Source organism: Labrus mixtus, chromosome 15 (genome assembly GCF_963584025.1).
Source record: "Labrus mixtus chromosome 15, fLabMix1.1, whole genome shotgun sequence".
Taxonomy (NCBI): Eukaryota; Metazoa; Chordata; class Actinopteri; order Labriformes; family Labridae; genus Labrus; species Labrus mixtus.
The window spans coordinates 5,887,444-5,907,737 of NC_083626.1; the positions used below are offsets into that span (position 1 = coordinate 5,887,444).

The 20,294-nt window shown below is 42.6% G+C and overlaps 2 protein-coding genes across 6 annotated transcripts in view; one reads left to right on the top strand and one right to left on the bottom strand.

The window, feature by feature from the left end:
- Window positions 1-20: 20 nt before the first annotated feature.
- Window positions 21-8,554, top strand: tmem106c (transmembrane protein 106C). The gene is made up of 8 exons (XM_061057041.1): window positions 21-501; window positions 773-1,032; window positions 2,185-2,248; window positions 2,358-2,517; window positions 3,779-3,919; window positions 5,012-5,061; window positions 6,535-6,588; window positions 7,406-8,554. Exons 2-8 carry the CDS (start codon window positions 819-821, stop codon window positions 7,560-7,562), a joined length of 840 nt encoding a protein of 279 aa, XP_060913024.1. The 5' UTR covers window positions 21-501; window positions 773-818; the 3' UTR covers window positions 7,563-8,554.
- A 710-nt stretch (window positions 8,555-9,264) lies between these two features.
- Window positions 9,265-20,294, bottom strand: part of tns2a (tensin 2a) — a 57,518-nt gene continuing 46,488 nt past the window's right edge. For 4 of the 5 annotated variants that reach the window (XM_061058357.1, XM_061058354.1, XM_061058353.1 and 1 more), the window contains 14 exons: window positions 19,096-19,161; window positions 18,604-18,720; window positions 16,789-18,339; window positions 16,378-16,543; window positions 15,100-16,286; window positions 14,859-14,990; window positions 14,620-14,715; window positions 14,375-14,452; window positions 13,827-13,904; window positions 13,343-13,511; window positions 12,510-12,578; window positions 12,136-12,165; window positions 10,967-11,794; window positions 9,265-10,860 (listed from right to left, as the gene is read on the bottom strand). In XM_061058357.1, coding sequence (XP_060914340.1) covers window positions 11,656-11,794; window positions 12,136-12,165; window positions 12,510-12,578; window positions 13,343-13,511; window positions 13,827-13,904; window positions 14,375-14,452; window positions 14,620-14,715; window positions 14,859-14,990; window positions 15,100-16,286; window positions 16,378-16,543; window positions 16,789-18,339; window positions 18,604-18,720; window positions 19,096-19,161 — 3,878 coding nt within the window. In that variant the 3' untranslated portion in view covers window positions 9,265-10,860; window positions 10,967-11,655. The remainder of the gene's footprint in view (window positions 10,861-10,966; window positions 11,795-12,135; window positions 12,166-12,509; window positions 12,579-13,342; window positions 13,512-13,826; window positions 13,905-14,374; window positions 14,453-14,619; window positions 14,716-14,858; window positions 14,991-15,099; window positions 16,287-16,377; window positions 16,544-16,788; window positions 18,340-18,603; window positions 18,721-19,095; window positions 19,162-20,294) is intronic. The other variant, XM_061058356.1, reaches the window with a different exon arrangement.

Here is a 20,294-nt window from a genome sequence, read left to right on the forward strand (position 1 = left end):
GTTCCCGAGGGTGGAAGTCTTCTGACTTCTGTGTGCTCAGAAGCTTAAAGTTGTAATGTGGGAACAACGCAGAGACAAAATAACAATATTTGTATGGACTAAAGTGAACTAAATAACTGTGCCTGGACAGCCACAAACGGTAACAAAGTGATACCAAGTTGCAACTGAAAAAAAATAAAGAAGTAAATTTTTAATACGTGACGAATAAGTTATTTTTTTACACCATAAATTCAACGTTTTCTTTACCCTGTCATATTCCTTCAGGAAAAAAGCCAACTCTGTCAACTCAGCAAGTTCGAAGTCTCTCCGTATTTCCACATTTTGTTCTCACTTTGAACAGCCTTCGTGAGCGTTGTAACGGTCGGAAACCAGTTTGTCCGATTATTCCAACACCACGTGAACGCAGCTCAACTTTGGTGTGACAGAAAGCCGAGTAGTGCGAGTGCTGCTTCTGCTAATACGAGTTCAGCATGGCGATGTTTAACTTGTTCTGTCCAAAAGGTAAGTAAAGTTTGTGTAAGGTTGTTGTAACGTAAACAACGACACAGACAGATACACTCGAGTCTCTGGCTGGTTTGTGTCGGTCAACTTGTTGAACATCTCTGTTGGCTAACTAGCTTAAACAGAACGTCCAGTTCTTCTTCGTTGTTGTTGAATCTGCTGTGATAGAGATGCTCACTGCTTTTCAATAACAAACACAGGGTTACTCACAGCTGATTACATTTGCCCAGCTTTTTCTCCGGCTTAATGGCTCGCTGTCATCCATCTGCAGGCGAGCTGTAGTCGGCGGGGGAAACTCTGGCTTGATTTGAGTCACCATGGGGATCCGGATGTCTCGCAGCGGCAGCAGCCTGTCACTCCTCCCGGACAGACAGAGCAATGGTCGGATAGGAGAACATAAAGACTCCGATAATGACTCTTTGGATGGGATGAGCAGACGTGAGGATATCGCACAGTTCCCGTACGTGGAGTTTACCGGCAGGGATAGTATAACGTGTCCGACATGCCAGGGCACAGGACGGATACCCTCATGTGAGTAGAGACGTGAAGAAACAACAACAACAACAACAACAACAACAACAACAATGTTCCTTCATTGAAGAACAACTGTTGCTTTAAATGACTGCAGTAAACTTAAAAACGTTAATAACACTTTGTTACATATTACATTGTAGTACACTCTTTCAAGTCTTGCATGTTAATCTCTTATTAGAGTTAACCTGTCTGTGTGCAACCAGCTGATACAGTGACTGTCACATCTCTACAGGTGTCAGCATGTTTCTGTTGCCATGGTAGTCAATCTGACTTCTCTTACTTTATGTGTACATGATTGCAAAAATGCATTTTACATCTAAGAAGAAAAAGATTTGTAATGTTCTGATAAGTCGTGCAAAAACATACAAAATGGTTATAATAAACGCCAGGACGCAAAATGTATTTCTAATAAATCTGGATATTATTATGTCGTGCCGACCTCAAAACGGGTGCATTCCTACATTTTCTCTGGTAAATTAAAAGCTCATTCATTGTTACCTTGATCATAGGATGCATTGACTAAAGTATATTCTATATATTGGTGGATCTCAACTGTTTCATCCTCAGAACTCAGAACCCATCACCAACAATTTCTGAAGTTTTTCAACCAACTAGATTTATTTCATGAGACGTTGTACCTTTTTTGGGCCTCAGATGGTACAAGACATTTGACAGAACAATAAAACAGAACAAAATAAACATGTTTAAGAAGTGCTCTGTAAATTTTGGACTCAGAGTAAGCTAAAACATGCTGACAAATATGTGAATCACAAGGTTTTAGTTTAGCAAAATCATTAGAATTAAATCAGAAAGATTGTATTAAGGTTATTATTATAAGTATGTTGAAGAGCAAACCGTTTTTTGCAATTTGAAAATGTTTGAATACAAATATCTAAGTTAAGTAAACTCCCAGCTTGGGAACATTAAGGATCCTTTGGTTGCATGGGTTTTAAAGTAATGACTTTTGGCAACAGAGTCATTACACTGCAGAATAAACTAAAATCATTTTGGCTGCATCAGTAGTTCTACTGTGATGAAAGACACTGTTGTTGTGCAATTGAAGAGTCTACACCATATGTCTCAAGTGTCTATATGAAGGAGAAACGCTAATCAATGTGTTGCATGACCTGTTTGTCTTTGTTTTTCTAGATCAAGTGAATGAGCTGGTTGCATTGATCCCATACAGCGACCAAAGGCTGCAGCCACAAAGAACGTAAGTCAAAAAACATACTTATATACAGTATGTATTTCTGTGCCAATGTTACAGGTCAAATTGTTTCAGAAAAACTGCAAACTGCCTCGTTTATTTTGTTGTATCACAGGAAGCTGTATGTGGTCCTGTCAATCGTGCTGTGCTTCCTGGCTTCCTCCCTCGGGGCCTTCTTCCTCTTCCCTCGCTCCGTCGTTGTCATGGACGATGGGATACACTCAGTCACTGTACAATTCGACACCACCAATCAGAAGGTCTTAATGAACATGACGGTAAGTTGTCTCCCAGCCTATTGTAGCTGATTATACATAGCTGTTTGTTTACATGGTGCACTAAGCTGAAAATAATTAAATCTAATCCAACATTCCTTCCACCTCCATGACGGTTATAAAGTTCAATTTTTGTTCAAACTTTGAGAGTTGTTGATTCAAATGTACGGTCACTGTGGAGGCTGCAGTTTGTGCTGTTGTTGAACTCTAAAGGTTTTAGCTCACCCTGGTTGATAAAAATGGGTTGGACATAATGAAGTCACTGTAGGTGAGAATAGTCAAACAAAACCAAACAAAATCTCTCTCTCAGTTTCTCTCTCTCTCTCTCTCTGTCTCTGTCTCTGCCTCTCTCTCTCTCTCTCTCGGTCTCTCTCTGTCTCTGTCTCTGCCTCTCTCTCTCTCTCTCTCTCTCTCTCTCAGTCTCTCTCTCTCTCTCTCTCGGTCTCTCTCTCTCTCTCAGTCTCTCTCTCTCTCTCTCGGTCTCTCTCTCTCTCTCGGTCTCTGTCTCTGTCTCTGTCTCTGTCTCTCTCTCGGTCTCTCTCTCTCCCTCGGTCTCTTTCTCTCTCTCTGTCTGTCTCTCGGTCTCGGTGTCTCTCTCTCTCTCTCTCTCCCCTGTTTCTGACTCTATCTACTGTCCTCGTATCTCTAAATAGAGGCATAAAAAGTCCAAATAAAAAACCTTTAAAAAACTGGTGAAAAATGGTCTCAATGTCTCATGAATTTACTGACAGTGATGATCTCAATAACTATTGCAGCTTTCATATAAACTTCATATTTCTGCAGAATAACAAACTGAATTGAACTGAATAAAGTCTTTGGCAGACGCTCAGGTCGTTTAGTTTAGAGCAGAATTCAGACTTTTGTTTTTATGCATCCAAATTACAGCTAATGAGATCAGAGGATAAACAGATTAGTGGGTCCACAGAAAAAAGGATCAGCAACTACAGTGATATAAATTCAAGAGCAGCAGGTGCAAAATGTGTCTTTTAATAATGTAGACCCTTTTCTGTGACATAATGATATTTCACAGGAAATCAATGCAAGACATGTTTCCTCTGTGAAGCTCCTCGTGTGCCTCTGAGCAACTCTCGTTCAGGCACTAGTTTGTGCTCTTATTAGATTTCCTCACTTTCTGTGGTATTCCTGATCACTCCACTCCACATTAACTTTTAATGTGAGCAAATAGATTGTTATGAAACACGTTGTAATGGTTGTGATAGTCTACTCTGTATCTTTCATACTTTTTAACTTTCTGTCTTCTCAGAGCACGCTGAACCTCAGCAACCCAAACTTCTTCTCGGTGTCGGTGGACAGTGTGAGCTGTCAGGTGTTTTACATGAAGACAGTGATTGGGACTCAGCAGATTCACAACGTCACCACACTCCTGCCGCTCAGTGACAGTCAGGTAAAAGAGAAAAGGCACATGCATGAAGCATACGTTAACTCCTGTGATAGGTTTTTATGTTCATATGTATTCACCCCATTGAACTTTCATATATTTTGTAACGTTACAACTGCACATCAGTATGGATTTGATAAGGCTGTATGCTCTGAAAAGTCACAAAATAGTTCATCATTTTGAAGATAAGGGCACATTTTCAAGGGTTTAAAAATATTTAACGCATAGAAATATGAAAGACTCTGGTGCTTTGTTATGGAAACCCCTAAGTCATATCAGAAGCCATCAGGTGAAGATGCACATGCAGCATAAGTCTGCTTTGTAGACTTGTTTTGACTGTAAATCTAACAGATATGCTGTAATAACTCTGTATGAATCTTAGTGTGCAAAGGTCCAAAGGGGGTTGACTATTATGTAAGACATAGTAATTTAATAAATATTTTATTCCTTTGTAAATATGGTCTTGTGTGCACAGAATGAGTCATCAGTAGTTTGTTCAGGTGTAGGTACAGAGTTCAGTGTGTTGTCAGAGTACAGCACATGTGTAGGTGTGCCGGGAACAGGATGTGGTGTCTGGTTGATAAAACTGCTCTGAACGCGTGCTCCCAGCTCGACTGCACGAGTCCTTCTCATGCTTGAAGACATAAAAACAAAACACAATCTGCAACTCACTTAAACTCCAAATCTTACATCCTGGCTCCTGCCAACAAATTCCATAAAAAAAGAACAAAAGCAAGCATGACTTAATCCTGCTAACAAGTATTTTCTCTGTAGTGAAAGCCTCTTTATTTATTTTTTAAGGTTTATTTTGGGTCTTTTTATGATTTTATCCAGAGATAGGTCAGACAGAGTCAGAAATCGGGGAGAGCGAGACGGTGGGAGAGGGGCCACAGGTCGGATTCGAACCCAGGCTGCCTGCTTAAAGGACCCCAGCCTCTTATTTTTTATATTCAACCACACTGTTGATCACAGTGCTCATGGGAGCTGTAGTTTCTATTGAGTTGATGTCCTGCTTCTAGAAATACTCTTTTATATCACAAGTCTGAAGCTGAAGATAGAAAGTAACGGGTCTGTTTCTGATGTGTCCATCTTCTGCAGGTGAACTACACCGTCAGTGTGGCGATCGGCAGCAGTGCACCCTACGTCTAGTAAGTGTCTCTGCTCAGATGTTGTCCAGACAGTTATCATATATAAGAACACGTAACATTGAAATGTGTCCACAGAGTCTTGTTGAGTAGGAGTCAGGTCTCTTTGGCTAAAAGGACGGCTCCAGCACTTTAGAAGACCTAAAACAAAACCAGGGGACCTATGAGAGATGGATTTATGACAGAATAGTCAAATGACTAATGACACTGACTTTAAGTCCAAAGTATTGATCAAGCTCCAAAAAAAACCCTGGATCCTGCATTTCCCATAATGCAACTCCAGTCTGTTTTTTGAAAGTCAACATCAGTTCTCGCTCCTCATCTCCAGTTTGTAGTGCAGACTCTCTTAGACCTCCCTGATTCCACAGCGCCGGACGCTGTGTTAAAGGAGTATGATCATTAGCTCATCCATTATGACAACTGATAAAACACTTTTTATATTGTGTAAAATCTGATCCATTTCAGTTTGTTTTATAAGATATAAAAGTGTATGTTCAATAGGACGCCTACATATTGTTTTAACATCTTACACAGGATAACATGACTCACATCACATCATGACATCACTATTACACCGTGCTGTCGTGTTAAAGAGCCCATATTATGCCCTTTTTGGGGTTCGTATATTTAATCTATGTACCTACTAAAGTATGTTCACAATAGCTAAAGTTCTAAAAAAGTGTCTGTGTTCATGAACTGCCGCTCCATGCACCGGCTCGCTTCTGACTCTCTCTCTAAGGCTCTGAAGTGCCCACGTTCAGAGTCCCCACGTGGGCCAAGTCTGATCTGATTGGTTGGCCTGTCGGCTCTGCCGTAATTGGTCAGTCGCTCAGCACGGTTCTCGGAAATGTCACGCCCGTTTTACCATATTGTGAATGCAGCCACTTTTGCTCCGAGGGGAGCATAAACATTAGCACCTTAGCACTACTGTGCTACCGCAGGCTACGGCATATCGTGGGCGTGCTACAGAAGTTAATGGGCGTGCAACATGAGCTGCTGGGCTTGCCACAGCGAGCCAATGGGCTTAGATCAGTGACATCACACTGACAAGACGTCACACTGGCAAATTTTTATCGAGGGGGGCTAGAACCGAGTGTTACATGCAGCTAATGCTACAGCTAACAGGAGGAGGTAGGAGAAGTCGCATTTACGCAGACTTTGAATTTCTGCACATAGATGTGTCTAAACATGCACAGGACACTTGGAAAACACACTAAAGAGCATATAAAACCAGAAAAAGCATAATATGGGACCTTTAAAGTATTAATATTTTACTAAACCCTGACATCGAAATCCTCCTCTGATGAGTAATCTCACTCTGTTGTGGAAGTGTCCCTTCCACAGCAGAACAAAGTCTTTCTGTTTGAAAGAATAGGCATGTATGAATTCAACAGACAAAATGTGTTGAGTAATGTTTATACTGTTGATTAGCTGGAGTGTATCAGTCTAAAGGTTTCTCTGTTGTGTTTGTTCCAGCGCCTTCTGCACCATGCCCAGCATTAAGGTCCACAACATCGTCGTTCTTATGCAGTAAGTTTCTCTTTACCTTTCAACGACGCAGCATGTGGATCGATTCTTTGAGGTATATGGTAGGAAATAGTTCACAGTCTGTCTCCTGTGGTCTCTTTTCTTCCTCCATAAACAAATAAGCAAAACAAAATATATGTTTGTAAGCAAAGAAACACACTTTTATTTGATTTTAATTTTAAATTCATGGTTTTGATTATAAGTGCATGATTGTATCATTGGCTGTGTAACGATTCGACACCAACAGACAAAAGATCAGAACTGATGTTTCTCGGAGAGCTGATAGCCTAGCGGTTTTGTCGTGTGCCCCATGTACAGAAGCTATAGTCCTCGTCGCTGCGACTGTGGGTTAGAATCCGACCTCTGCCCTTTGCTGCATGTCAACCCCCGTCTCTCTCCTCCCAAGATTTCCTGACTCTCTTCATCTGTCCTGTCTAATAAAGACAAAAAGGCCCCAAAAATCAACTTGGAAAAAACAGATGTTGCTTGTCCATCTGTAAAACGCAGTTTCATGGTTAAAGGCGTGTCTTGTGAAATCCAGCTCCGATATTCAATGAACCCAACGAAATGTGCACTCAGATTCACTTCTTCATTTGAGTGAAGACACTTCAGACTTGCTGTGAGTCTTCAAGTCAGGAAATGACTCTGCGTATCTACTTTCTGAACCCTTGTGTTTTTATAGCACAGAGCCAACTGCAAATCTACCCTGAGATCATTTCTGTCGCCACAATAGTTTTCTGAAGCCTTTGTGTGCGTGTGTGTGTGCAGCAGCAGCAGCAGCAGCAGCGTGCTCTTCATTTGTGTATCCTGTTGCTTTCAGAACCACAGTGAAAACCGCCAACATGGTGCGGACATCCATGAACAGCCTGGAGGCCTACCGCTACATCGACTGTGGCTCCAACACCACAGACGTCCAGCAGCACCTCCTCTCCTCCACCCTCTCACCTGCCTTAAGCCTCGGCACCCCTCTGCTATGAGCCCTGCAAAGAGACGACTCACGCCTGAGGAGGACGTGGGAGATGTTGGTGCACACTCCAGGATGGTTTCTATCCAACAGCAGCAACAATTTCAAATGGTGCTCTTTTTTTTTCTAAGCTCAGGGTAGAATAGTCAAAAAGAAGTTGCTGTAAATGATGATGCAATTTCCTGGAAAAGATGGGTGAATGGACTGTCCCTATTGGACAGGCCAGAGGCGACAGATGCCTGGTTTCGTTGTGGTGGTTGTTAGACGTGGTGGACATTTTCTTGCCAAACACTTTTAGACTTTTCTTGCATTGTCCCTGCTCGTGATTTGCTGAATGTTTTTGCTGTTTCAGGCAGAGTGAGTCACATGTTCTAATGGGTAAAAAACTAAAGTAGAACATTGAACAAGTCATCGCAAGCAAGGGCGCATCATGACCTTGTTTTGTGTTGGCAGGACAAATGTCAGAGAAAGAGCTTTTCTTTAAGATGAATGGCCGACATTCTCCGCTGACTGGACAGCATTTCTGCCCTTCCTTTAATTGGCTCTGTTCGCTCAGAGCTCTGTCTGTCTGTCTGTCTGTCTGTGCTGCTGTTGTTGCACCATCATGAGAATTTCCTTCAGCAAAGCTTGAATGACCTTTGTGTTATAACACTGCTTTCACTAGATGCTGCTAACAGGGAAGGAACTGGTCTGCTGTTTCTGTTGTGGATTGAATGCAGGGATTATTTAGTATTTGCACCTTGAAACTGGGACATGTTGTTACATTTGCTCCCTTTCTTATTTAACAGTCGCTTACCTTTGAGAATGGCATTCACATATTTAACAAGGAACAGTTTAAAAAAAAAAAAAAAAAAAGAATCTCATGACAGCATTCTGGATTCAGCACACATGTACATAAAAGAGAGAGAGAGACAGTTTTCTTAGACTTGATTTTCATGACGGTATGGCTTAAAAATCTCATTTTGAAGTGACCTAATCGCTGATCACCTAACTCACTCTCTTCTTTTTCTTGTTAAAACATCCTTAATCATCACTTCTGTGGCTCATCCAACTTCTCATAGTCCATTTCAGACCAGGAAGCACAAAGATGTGACACCAGCAGGTAAATGTTGGAGGACTTTTCTTGAAGCATCCCCTCTCTGTAGATCTCTCTCTCGTCATTCAGTTGACTTCAAAATATTGTGATTTTTTTTTTTTTTTTTAAAGGGATAGTTGTTTGTAAATTTATGTATGAAAGATTTTACTACTTTTTAATAAAACGGTTCTTAAACAGGAATTAAAATGAGTTGTGAATAAACAAAAGTCATTAAAAACACAAATGGTGGTGGATGATTTTTTGTTGTTGTGTGGCAAATATTTAGAGGTCATTTCGGAGGCAGCATCCTTTGAAGGAGCCAGTTCACTTCATCAACAACTGTTCTTACTCTTCACGAATGAGCGAAGACATTTAAGGAATTGTTCTTCTGATCATACAGAAGGAGCTCCTCCGTCTCGTCTGAACGTCGCCATGGAGACAGGTTGTGGCCACTTCTTACAGATCAGTCTGAACGTCTTCAAAGTGAGGCTGTGCGAGCTGAGAGTGTTTGTTGTTGTGATGTGGATCAGCGACGTCAGTCCAATAACCGATATGTAACTAACGTCGAGTTCCATATCTAATACAAATAATCATTCCAGTAAGAACCATAAACCCCCCAAAATACGAGACCACGAAGCCCTTTAGGTACCACATCATTTCAGTTTAATTCTATTCTTCATTGTTTGGCATACGAAATAGCATCACATCCTTTCCAAACAAACGTTTCCTTTTGCATGTCTCATACGCTGTCCTACTGCTATAGCTGCATGTGAAAATATATTACTACATCATATAGAGAACAAGGAAACAGAACACAATATATTATCACGTGAATACAAGGACTGCTTTTCTTGGGTTTAACAAACACACTAAATAAATGCATAGTACAAATACAAGAAGCAATAAGTACAAAAATATAACTGGATGAAAGCTTATTAATACAAGAGTGCTTCGTCTTTGGTTACGTACGTCAGTCTTCAGGCCACCGTCTGTGTGTGTGTGTGTGTTGACCTGTCTCTGCTCCGTTCATTTAATCTGTCTGAATTTAAAAAGAAGTGAATGAAAAACTAAACGTTTCACGGCAATGGTGTGCTTCAACTCTGTGCGTCCTTCCTCCTCGAGCTTTTTCCACATTCCACATGCTTTTTCTTTAAAAGTGGACGTAACAAAAACCCCGCCCAACATGTTTACCTAAATCCCCTCCAAACACACCAACACACACCACTCCCTCGCCAACATACACACACTTATTAAAGGTTAAAAACCTCACATTCATGATTACTTTCATTAGAGTTATTTCTCTCTCTCTCTCTCTGATTATTGTGTAGGTGGGTAAAAACAAACTAAAAACATGATTGTCACTGACAGTCCATGAGTCAAAGTTGAACACTTCTAAAGGTGGAAGGCAAGCGTGGCTGTAAATACATACATCTGAACACCTGAACATCTTACACAGACTGAATTACATCCTCAGGGCTTTGGTCCGTTTTATACAGAGAACAAAATAGGAGCATTACATAAAATATACACTCACTGTTTATACCTACAGTTATTATTGATGTCTTAATATCAAACATTATGAGGGCTTTGTTGTCCAGAAACAGTGCAACCAAACCTCCTCTTTGTAACCTCTCCACACCGTCTGTGTGTCCTCGAAGCTGCTTTAAGTTTGACTTCCATTGTTACACTCGGCACAAAACAGAACAAGATACTGTTTTTAAGAAAGCTGCTTATAACCTTCAATCAACCAGGAGCCTGTGTCATGAAGTTCAACTTAGTCTGGCTTAATGTTGCTGATGCTTGATAACTTTTATCATGAGCTGGATGTTCATTCGATCTGGGTTTTCCAATCCAGCTCTGATAACAAACCTGCATTATCGAATATAGCATCACATGAACAAATTGTACAAGAAAACTTGTCTTCAGATGAGTCTATTCCTCTCTAACATGAATGATTTAAAACTTAAGTGTCAAACAAAGTGACATAAAACTCTAAAACTTGGTTGGTATTTCAGATTTGACTAACCCGGAACTGTCATTACACTCCACTTCAAACCATGAGTTCATTGTTGTTCAAACTCTCTTTGGTGAAAAATTAAATAAAATGAATGATTGAACACATTAAAGGAGCAATATGTCTCAAATACTAAACTAAACTAAATCATAAAATGACCTTAAAAGATCATCAGAGGCCGTAAGAAGCTGATGAAGTAACAGTGATTTGAGAGCTTAAGGACTTGGGTTGGATTTTGAAAATTTAAAAAAAATCTGAGAATCGAAAAAGTACTTTGAGTTTTCTGTTGTTGTTGTTTTCTGTTGTATCTTTCATCACACTGATTTACACATTTCAGGAGAAATTTGAGAAACAAACACTCCAATTAGGCTATGGGTTTAAGAAAATATCAAGATAGTTTTTAAAATACTACACATAATAATTGATGTTTTATATGTTAAAGGTCACATATTATCCTGTATTTGATCATGCCTATAAACCCCTCTATTTCAGCCCTGCTCGGAACAGGCTGTTTCTGTGTCTGTACCTTTAAATATGTAAATGTTCAGAAAACATGAAATATACTGAAAACTAAATGAATAATCCACTAATCGTTCCTGATGGTACAGGCCCCTGGTTGATGTTTATGCTCAAAGCATAATGGAGGTCTCCTCTGACACCTCCTCGTCTACGGATAACATCAAGGTTTTGAAACTCTGTGTTCTGTAATTTATTTTTCATTCAAAAACACTGACCCATTCATCACAAATGAAACGTAGAGTTACACTGCCAACCAATCCTTGTTTAGGATTAGACCGAGTGGAAAAACAATCAGTCTGGATCATGGACTAAGATTTTAAATCGCCTTCAAAATGTCTCAACACCAATAATAAGAAACTCTGTGTGTGGTAAATTAGTTATGGCATAGTATTATGGCACTTATTCAGAAAACAGCAATACTAGGCCATTACTGAACAATAGTAACTTGTCAGTATTGTCTTCAATCTGCTGAGTTTGTGTCTGTGTCTTTGTCTCCCTCTATCGGCGCTGTGACAACATGACCTTGTTGATAAAGTTGACGATAGCAGACGCAGGTTGTTCGGGGTCCAGCTCTGCAAACAGGTGGCAAACGTTCTCTGCCACGCTGCCCGGCTTCTTGGCTACAAAACCAAACACCCTGAGAGAGGAAATGTCAAAAAAATGATGTGAGGGAAAAGGCAGAGACATGAAGTAAGTGAGCATGAGAAGAAGCAGAAGGAAGGTCATTACACAAACATTTTCTATTTGTCTGCACTGACATTAAAACCAGGATCATGGGGTCATGTGGGACTTGATTTCCATTGTTAAAAAATGGTTGCAAGAATGATTTCGCTAAGGCATGCACGCAATCTGATGCCATGCAGAGGCTCAAGTATCACTAATTTCTCAGTCACAGTTTGAGCCACACCCTCTTTTTAAGAAGACATGCATACAAATATGATCGTTCTTCCAGTCATCAAACACAAACAAAGCACTTACTTAACGGTGGTGTTGTCTGAATTAGTCCACCTGAAGCCAAAAGAGAAAGAGACAGAAACCAGGCTCAGACACAGCACTCACATTCAGAGCTGCCAAACAAGCTGATGCAGCTGCAGCCTCGGCCGCAGCCAGCATGCTCGCAAAACAAAACGATCACATGCACTCACATCATTTACTCAGGAGAACAACTGCACTCAGAACACAGACAAACAGATCCATGCCAGGGCTCACAGCAATAAATGCAGTGATCACGGATGCAATGAATGGTTTGATTGTTGTGATGATGTGTCTGAGATTTCTGCAGACTTTAGGTTAGTTTTGGTTCCAACTAAAGCTACAAAGAGTCAGATCCTCTTTGTCTTTCGACTGCCTACCTCCTGTCTTTAGGGTCGATGCTGCTGAAAGTTACACTGTTCACCGGGTAATGTCTCCTAAAGAAAACCCTAGAAGAAGAAAGACAGAAATAGTTAAACAGGTCTTCAGAGACATTTCATCAGTAAAATGTTATAAAAGTCCACAGTAACACTGATGACCTGTAGTTGTAGCTACAGTGTTACCCATCATCATTCATCAGGTAATGACTGTTCACCATCAAATGTCTACAAACTACTGATGACTGTAAAAAAAAAGAACACTTTGTAAATGATTAAATGATTTAAAAAAAACAGAATTACTGCCACTTGTTAAAGCACCTCGGCCAACCAGTCAATTTGCACATTACATTCTTTCGTGTTTTCCATAAAATGACCGTTAAACTGAGGCGTGAAGGACGGCCATTGTTGAGCACTGAAAATATTTAAACAGCATAAGTCAGGTGACACAAGCGAGGCCACTCAGATCATTTACAGGAGGGGACCTACAGACGAAGAACAGGTTTAAAGAGGTTTAATAAGGGAGCCAAATGAGACACTAATTGACTCCTAAGATGAATTCGTAATGTAACATGTAATACAATAAATTAAAAAGTGTTGCTGAAGGCTGCAAGGCGGTGCAATGGGGAGTGCTGTTGCCTAGTTACGATCACCAAACTGACAGCTGGAAGTGGTTCATGTGACTCCGAACAGGATAAGCGGTATAGATGATAAAAAGATGGATGGATGTGTTGCTGAGATGTCACAGCCAGATGTATGTATGGACAAACCAAAAACACAAAACCTCAGACCACAGCTGTGTCAAAGGCAAGTGAATCCACTGGAGAGTCTCTCACCTGCGTTGGCTGTCAGTCAGTGTGATGCCCTGCGACGTCACCTTGAACTGGACGACAGTTGCAGCAGGACGCGGATTACGACCGAGGGAAGCGTCTGTTGCCTTGGCGATGGCCTGGGGGCCGGTCAGAGACTCTGTTTCCACAGAGTTCAGGTAGAGGACGTTACATGCTGAGGAAAGAGGGACAGACAGAGAGAGAGAGGGGCAGGCATTAAACGCTGTTAGACTGGACAGATCTCAGAGTGTTATTTAGCTGACCTGTAACAGTGCCATTGTTTGTATTCATTATAAGTTTAGTTCATTTTATGTAAAATCATAGTAAATGAATGCAGCCTTATTTCTATCTTTTATTTTATGACATTTATATTTACTGAGTAACATCAGTAGAAGCCGTAGACGCACACATCATTATAATATAATGATCATTTTTGTTGTAAGAAATACAACAGCCTGCTTTAGGAAGTGAGACAGGACGGAGATCTCACCTGCTCCTTGTTTCAGCAGGTCAGCAGCCGTGCTGATGTTACTCACTGGTTGAACCTCCTGCACCTCTCCGATCAGATCTAATGACAATACAGATGATAAACAATCAGGACATCAGATAATAAAAAGCATTTCATTTAAAATACTTGACATGTCCCTTGAAGTTTAAAAGTTGTGGTTGAGGCTTTATTTCTTTATTTACATTGTATTAAACTTTTCACATATTTTTTAAAAACATGCAGAAAACAAAAAGAGGTTGCAAACCATGAGAGACATTTATATTCCTTTAAAAAAAAAAAAATGCTGAGCATCATGTCGCTTTAGGCCAAGACTTGTGACGTTAATCTTCTTTTACATTAACTTGGATATTTGGACTGTTGATCAAAAGAAAGCGAGTCTTTTCAAGGAGTCCCATTTGGCTTTAGGAAACGTGATTTTTTTTGTTACTCCCTTCTTTCTGACAGATTATCGACAAAATATTAATGTATTAAAAAAACATCTTTCAGAATGAGTTAGTAAAACTATTGTTTAAAAATGGAGGTGTGCCAACCTTTTTCTTGGATCTTTAGCGTGCAGGGCAATGAGATGGGTGTGATGGAGTGTTGGTAAACCAGCGCAGACAGACTCCCTGTTGGTGACAAATAAGAAATAAAAAACTCTTACATTCCTTGAGGATAAAAAACATATTAAATAATCATTATATTTCTTTTGACTTTCCCTTTCAGGCTAATAAAAATACTTCCTCCAGACAGACGAAGATGAAAAACATCCTTAAGATGGAGAAGGAAGTCTTACCAAAGTAAGGCTCATTCTGACAGCCTTTAATCTTCACTCCTCGAGGGCCTGTTTCTATTAGAAAGTGTCTGACCAGCTGTTCCAGAGGGTCGTTCACTGTAACAGAATAAAGGAACTGCTAATAAGCTGCAAATACCAACAAGTCTACAACAGCCGTTGAATAAGTGCAATGTGACACACATTACCAGGAATGAACTAAAGAGTGAAAAGGATGAATGAAAGACATGAACAATCTTTACCTTTGCTGCTGTGGTTGTTGACATTGGCGGGAGGAGTAGCCACCTTCAGGGCCAGGCCGTAGGCCCCCTGAAAAGAGTTACTGTCCCTGATCAGGAAGGTTCCTGGCTCTCTCTCCTTCAGACCTGCGATTGCTACAACCAAACACAACCAAAATATCAGGAGTGTTTCGTCCTGTTAAATTACTATGTTCGATTTTTTTTACTTCATAACAAAAAAGAAGTTGCACACTATTGGACCTACCTTGCTCTCTGGAGATGCCAGGCTTGTACCAGAATCTTGAGCTGTCCTGAACAAACTTCACACTGACCCTGTTCTCTGTCTCAATGGCTGTTTCTCTATCATTCTGGCCTGCAGGGGGAGCAATTTCCCCCACGGTAGGAGAGAATGTGACATGGTGCTGATGTTGGGCGTTGCTGGTGGTGGAGGCAGGTATATGACTCACAGCTGGCTTTGGACTTCCTACCGCCTCGTTAGGTGAACCTGGTTGGGTTGGCAGGTGACGCTTCTCGGGCAAAGGCGGCTGCGGGTGAGGAAGGGGGATGGAGATAGTGGAGTAGTTGGAGTAGGAGGACGAATGGAGCTGAGGAGTCGGACTGGAGTAGCATGGCCTCTTGTTGTTGTCGAGAGATGGATTTTGTCTGGCAGGGCTGTGCTCCATGCCCGGGTAATGGTGGTGTGGGGGTCCATGCTCCTGGATGTGGTTTGGATTGTGGGAGTCAGACGCACTCAACATCAACCTCCTACTCAAAGTGGCAAAGCCAGGAACCGGGGTGTCAGAGACCGGGGAGCCCTCCGTACTACAGGAGGCAGGCTGGGGGGATGATGGAGATGCAATGGCAGATGTGGCATTGGGGGAAGGAGTCATGGTTGGTTTGGGGGCTTCAGGGTGAGATGCGTTGGTTGGAGAAGATCCAATGACTTCTGCTGGGGTCGTTCTTGTCAATTCAATGTTTTGAGTTTGTGTCTGGCTCTGAGGCTGGGACACAGACTGAGCCAGTGCAGCAGCTTCTGAAGGATTGGGGGTTTGAATAGTAAGAGGTCTGTGTTGGGAGTTTGTATCTGGTGCAGGAGCAGCATGGATTGGGGATGAAGGAGCCTGGCAGAGTCCCTGGTTTGACGTGGTTGGCGTTGCAGAGTCAACAGAAGAAGTGTTCTGTACTGACAAAGCTGATGGTGTTTCTGGGACACGGTGCTGTTCTGCTGGTGCAGCGCAGTGATTGTGGGGTTCTGTTTGTAAAGGTGTGGTTGGGTGTGACTGAGAGTCTTTTGCCACCTGAGGCATGGATGATGGCTCTGTGCTGCTTCTTTGGTTTTCCGGGACGATAGTTTGGGGATGAAAGTGTCTGTCCTGGGGAGGGGAACCCTCGCAGTCACTGCCGATGATGTCAGTGGTCCGGATCTCATACTCTCTCCCTCCTGGACTGGGGCTGTAACAGACAGGTCAAGTAGCATTATTAGATTACATAGTTGTTTATGAATACCAGATAAAAATGCCAAAATGGTGTTCAGCTGGAATACCTTTCCCTCGTGCGTAGCGGGCTGCTTGTGTGGACGGGAGTGGACGGTCCAGACATGTCAGACGGAGTGGAGCAGGCAGCGTGTACGTCTCTGTGGGCTCTCTTAAAAGAACCATGAGTTATGTGATCCCTCCAGCCCACACTCTCGCCAGAACTACGAAGGCCATCTGGAAAGTAAGAAGAATAATGAAGAACATTTACAAAAAGTAGTAATCAGCATTCCAAATTCGATATTTGGTTCTTGGCCATTAAAAGAGGCTACAAGATGAGGCGTTTAGTGGTTATTGTGCAAGGTTACTGTTGAGTCATACTATTAAACACATGCTGTTGATTATGGGAAATTTATACATGGCCATTTTCCATTGTTAACAGTAAGCACATTTCTGAGTGTCTCTGTTTTAACATGACTCACCAGTGTGTGAGTCAGAGCCGTATGACTGCTGTGACTCTGGATGGTGATGGTGGTGGTTATGGCTGTGGTCAGCTTGCCCGTTGCTATGGCTGCAGGAACCCATAGGCAGCGGGGACGTGGACTCAGACTGGTAGCCAGAGCCGTAGCCTCTGCTTTCAGATGGCGACGGCTGGTAAGGCGAGCAGGGGCACACCTGCCGGGGCGTTTGGTAACCGCTGCTGCTGCTGCTGTACTTCAGATCCAGTTGAGAGTGAGCATGGGACCTTGATGCCTCTGGGTAAGCTGGATGACCTGATGGCAGAGGGTCAAATGTGAAGGCTGGAAGGTCGTGACCCTGCGGGCCGTAGGAGGCTACAGTGGCCCTCCTGTGCCAATACTCAGCCTCTCTATCCCTCTCCCATTGCAGCTCAGCCTCCCTGTCTCTCTCCCAGTGGAGGGACAAGTCTCTGCCTCGTCTCAGCCCTGGATCCCTCTCCCATTGGAGCTCTGATCCGCGGGGTAACTCTGCCTCCCTAGCTCTCCTTAGCCCCACCTCTGCCTCTCTGTCCCAGTGGAAGCTTTCACTGCGGTCCAGCCTCAGGGTGTGGTACGCCGCAGAGTCCTCCCTCCTGATGTTGCAGTCTCTGCACGGACAGCCAGGTGGAGGCAGACCATCCATCAGCATTATGTCGTGATACGTAGGGCTTGTGGCAGGTTTGGGGTGGTGTGGGTGGGGGTGATGGTGGCTGTGAGGTGGAGGGGGATGGTGGAAGGGACCAAAGTCGTCTTCCCGACAGTAGACGCGAGCCGGGGCAGACAGAGGGTGATGATGCAGGTGGTTGTGGGGGTGAGTGGTGAGGTCTGGAGATGGGTACGGACAGATGTGTCGAGATGAGGAAGCCTCGGAGCAGGAGCGGTGCAGGTAATGCGGAGGGCCACTCTGGCGGTCCCACACTAGGTCTGGAGGTGGAAGAGACTGGTGGGAGTGGGGGCTGTAGTGCTGGCACAGATCCATGTGTGACGGAGGAGCGGCTGGATTGGGGCTGGCGGAAGGTGTAGCCCCGTGGTGCCCGTTGGTACCAGGAGCCCGATCCAGGCAATAACCATTAGGCATGAGGAGGGTGCGGTCGCAGCCAGGCTCGGCACAGCGTTGAGACCGGTAACCATTCCGGCAGGAGCAGGACCGACTGAGCCGACTCAGCGTCCCAGTCCCCTCAGAGGGCAAAGAATCTCCATCATCCAAGATGGCCGTCTCACGCTCTCCGTCTCGATTTCCCTCGATCCCTCCAAGAAGACGTTCAAGATCCTCTCTCTCCTGTCGGGTAGGGGGCGGAGGGCGAACCGACTCCTCCGAGCATTCGGGGTGGATTGATGACTGATTCAGATGGAGGGAATGGGCTGAGAGGGCAGAGCCAGAGCCTTGAGGGATGAGATGATCAGGCCTATCTTCTGCGAGGCCTCCTGCTGGGCTGCTGCCATTGGTTGAGCTGAGAGAACCAGAGCCAGGACCTCGGCGCTTCTTTATCTGAGCGTAGAGACTACCATCCAAAGGACCTCTGGTGTGGGCGATATCTAAGCCAAGAGGACAGAGGGAATCAAATCAGCAATCATTCATTTTGCTATACGCAGAGCTAATTATGAACTTTATCTCACAGCTGTTGTCTGAGGATCTCTTTCTACTTGAAATCTAAGCTATCTGTTCTTGGAAATGACAAGGATTTGCATTGTCCACAGGACAGATTAGGGCTGTAGCAGACATGTAATGTTTAAAACTCATCAGTTTTCACTTAACGTCCTGCTGAGATGGGAATATGAATGGAATACTTAGTGTATTACCCTCCAGGCTGTCCTGGTATCTTTGGTTGAAGTTCTCATAGGAATCCCAGCGAACCACTGGGTCAGCCGTGTTGTAGTCGACCGTTACAGCTGGGTCGTTCTTCTGGTACTCACGGCCTGAGAAAGGACACGTTTAATAGTTTGCATTAGTTTTAAATTAATCAAATTGTATTTAAAAAGTGCAGAATAGCAACAAAAGTTTTCCGGTGACGCTATATAATTTAGATAGAGAAGGTCTAGACTGTACTCTTTGGAAAACTTCCTAAAGAGACCTCACATCCATCCAACAACGAGCAAGCATTTGACGACAGTGACTAGAAAAACTTTTCCTGAACAGGCAGAAAAGACCAGACTCATTGTTAGACATATCTTCCATGAAATGGCTTAAAAAAATGGAATAACGGGAATAAAGGGAGGGACATAAAGATCTTTTTCCACAATTCAGAACTAAACATTTGAAGCAGAACAGATATTTAGAAACAGTGAACCGACCTTTCATTTTCTCAGGTCCGGAGGAGAAGACAAACTCCACTGTGGCATCAGATGGAAAACGCTCATCTAGAAAAAAAGGAAATGTAAAATTAATAAAGCGACACAAAGATTTCTCAAATTAAAGACCTTTTGAGTTCTCTCTACGTCACAGTCTTCAACTGTAAATGTTAGCTCCTTGTGAGACTCAAGTTTTATGGAGCATCAGCATTGGGGGAAACCCTTACAGAGGAATCAAGCAGTGTCTCAGCTCCAATACATCAAACAAGAAATACCTTCCACAGATATGTGTTTAGGTGTATGAACCCACAATGGTGTGTTTATATTAGCAATGTTTCATTCAGTGTAATGGATTATTGACCACATTGAAAAGCTCCTTTCCTTTACAGACACGTTTCTCAGCTGCTTGTATTCTATCATTTTACAGAAACTGAAACCAAGAGGAAATGAGGTAATGACCACGTTCATTATAGACTTAAGCAATAGACCAGTGTTCGGTAGACCTCCTTCACGCTCTCTGAAGGATAGTTAGAAACACCCGATCCCTTCATACAGTACAACCCACTCCTGTTACTAACCTCCAGGGAGCTGTTATTATGCCCAAGATGGAGACCTTAGTAGTTACTTCTATTAAGGGATTTATTCAACCACAGTATTAGGAGGCCGTTCTGGTTAACAGACCACTGTGAATAAATTCCTGCAATGCTAATTTCCAAAGTGCTGTTGTCGTGTAAAATGTTTGGCGATGATTTAACAACAAATCTTGCCAGCATGACGATTAACCAATGAAGTGATCGTCTTGTAAAATCCACCCTGGCCTTAAGGGAGCAATATCATTTGTTCTTGAACACATAAAGAGAGGAGTGTGTGTTACTTTTAGTCCCAAAAACAAAGGGAGCTGTCTGGTTGGTTGATATTTCTCTGTGGGTTCATAACTACTTGTTGCTACTTCTATATAAAACCAAATGGTAATATGTTCCATTGGAAAGATCATTTCATAACTTTCACATATTTAAGATACAATGGTAAGCCTTAAACATGTAATCATTTATTTTATTTATTTATTTATGATTTATTTGATAGGGAAGCAAACAGCAATCCAGTGCATGTATCATAGTGTTTATAGCGGGCGCTAATTTGCAACAGTTTTGCGGAAATAAATGATTGAAACAGTTAAAAGTGAAAAAGAGATAATAAACTGG

What these genes read in the sequence shown, in the direction of transcription:
- tmem106c (XM_061057041.1), top strand. Translation starts at nt 819, where the DNA reads ATGGGGATCCGGATGTCTCGCAGCGGCAGCAGCCTGTCACTCCTCCCG. An exon ending in AGGCTGCAGCCACAAAGAAC is followed by an intron (nt 2,249 to 2,357) that starts GTAAGTCAAAAA and finishes GTTGTATCACAG; the next exon opens with GAAGCTGTATGTGGTCCTGT. An exon ending in AACATCGTCGTTCTTATGCA is followed by an intron (nt 6,589 to 7,405) that starts GTAAGTTTCTCT and finishes TGTTGCTTTCAG; the next exon opens with AACCACAGTGAAAACCGCCA.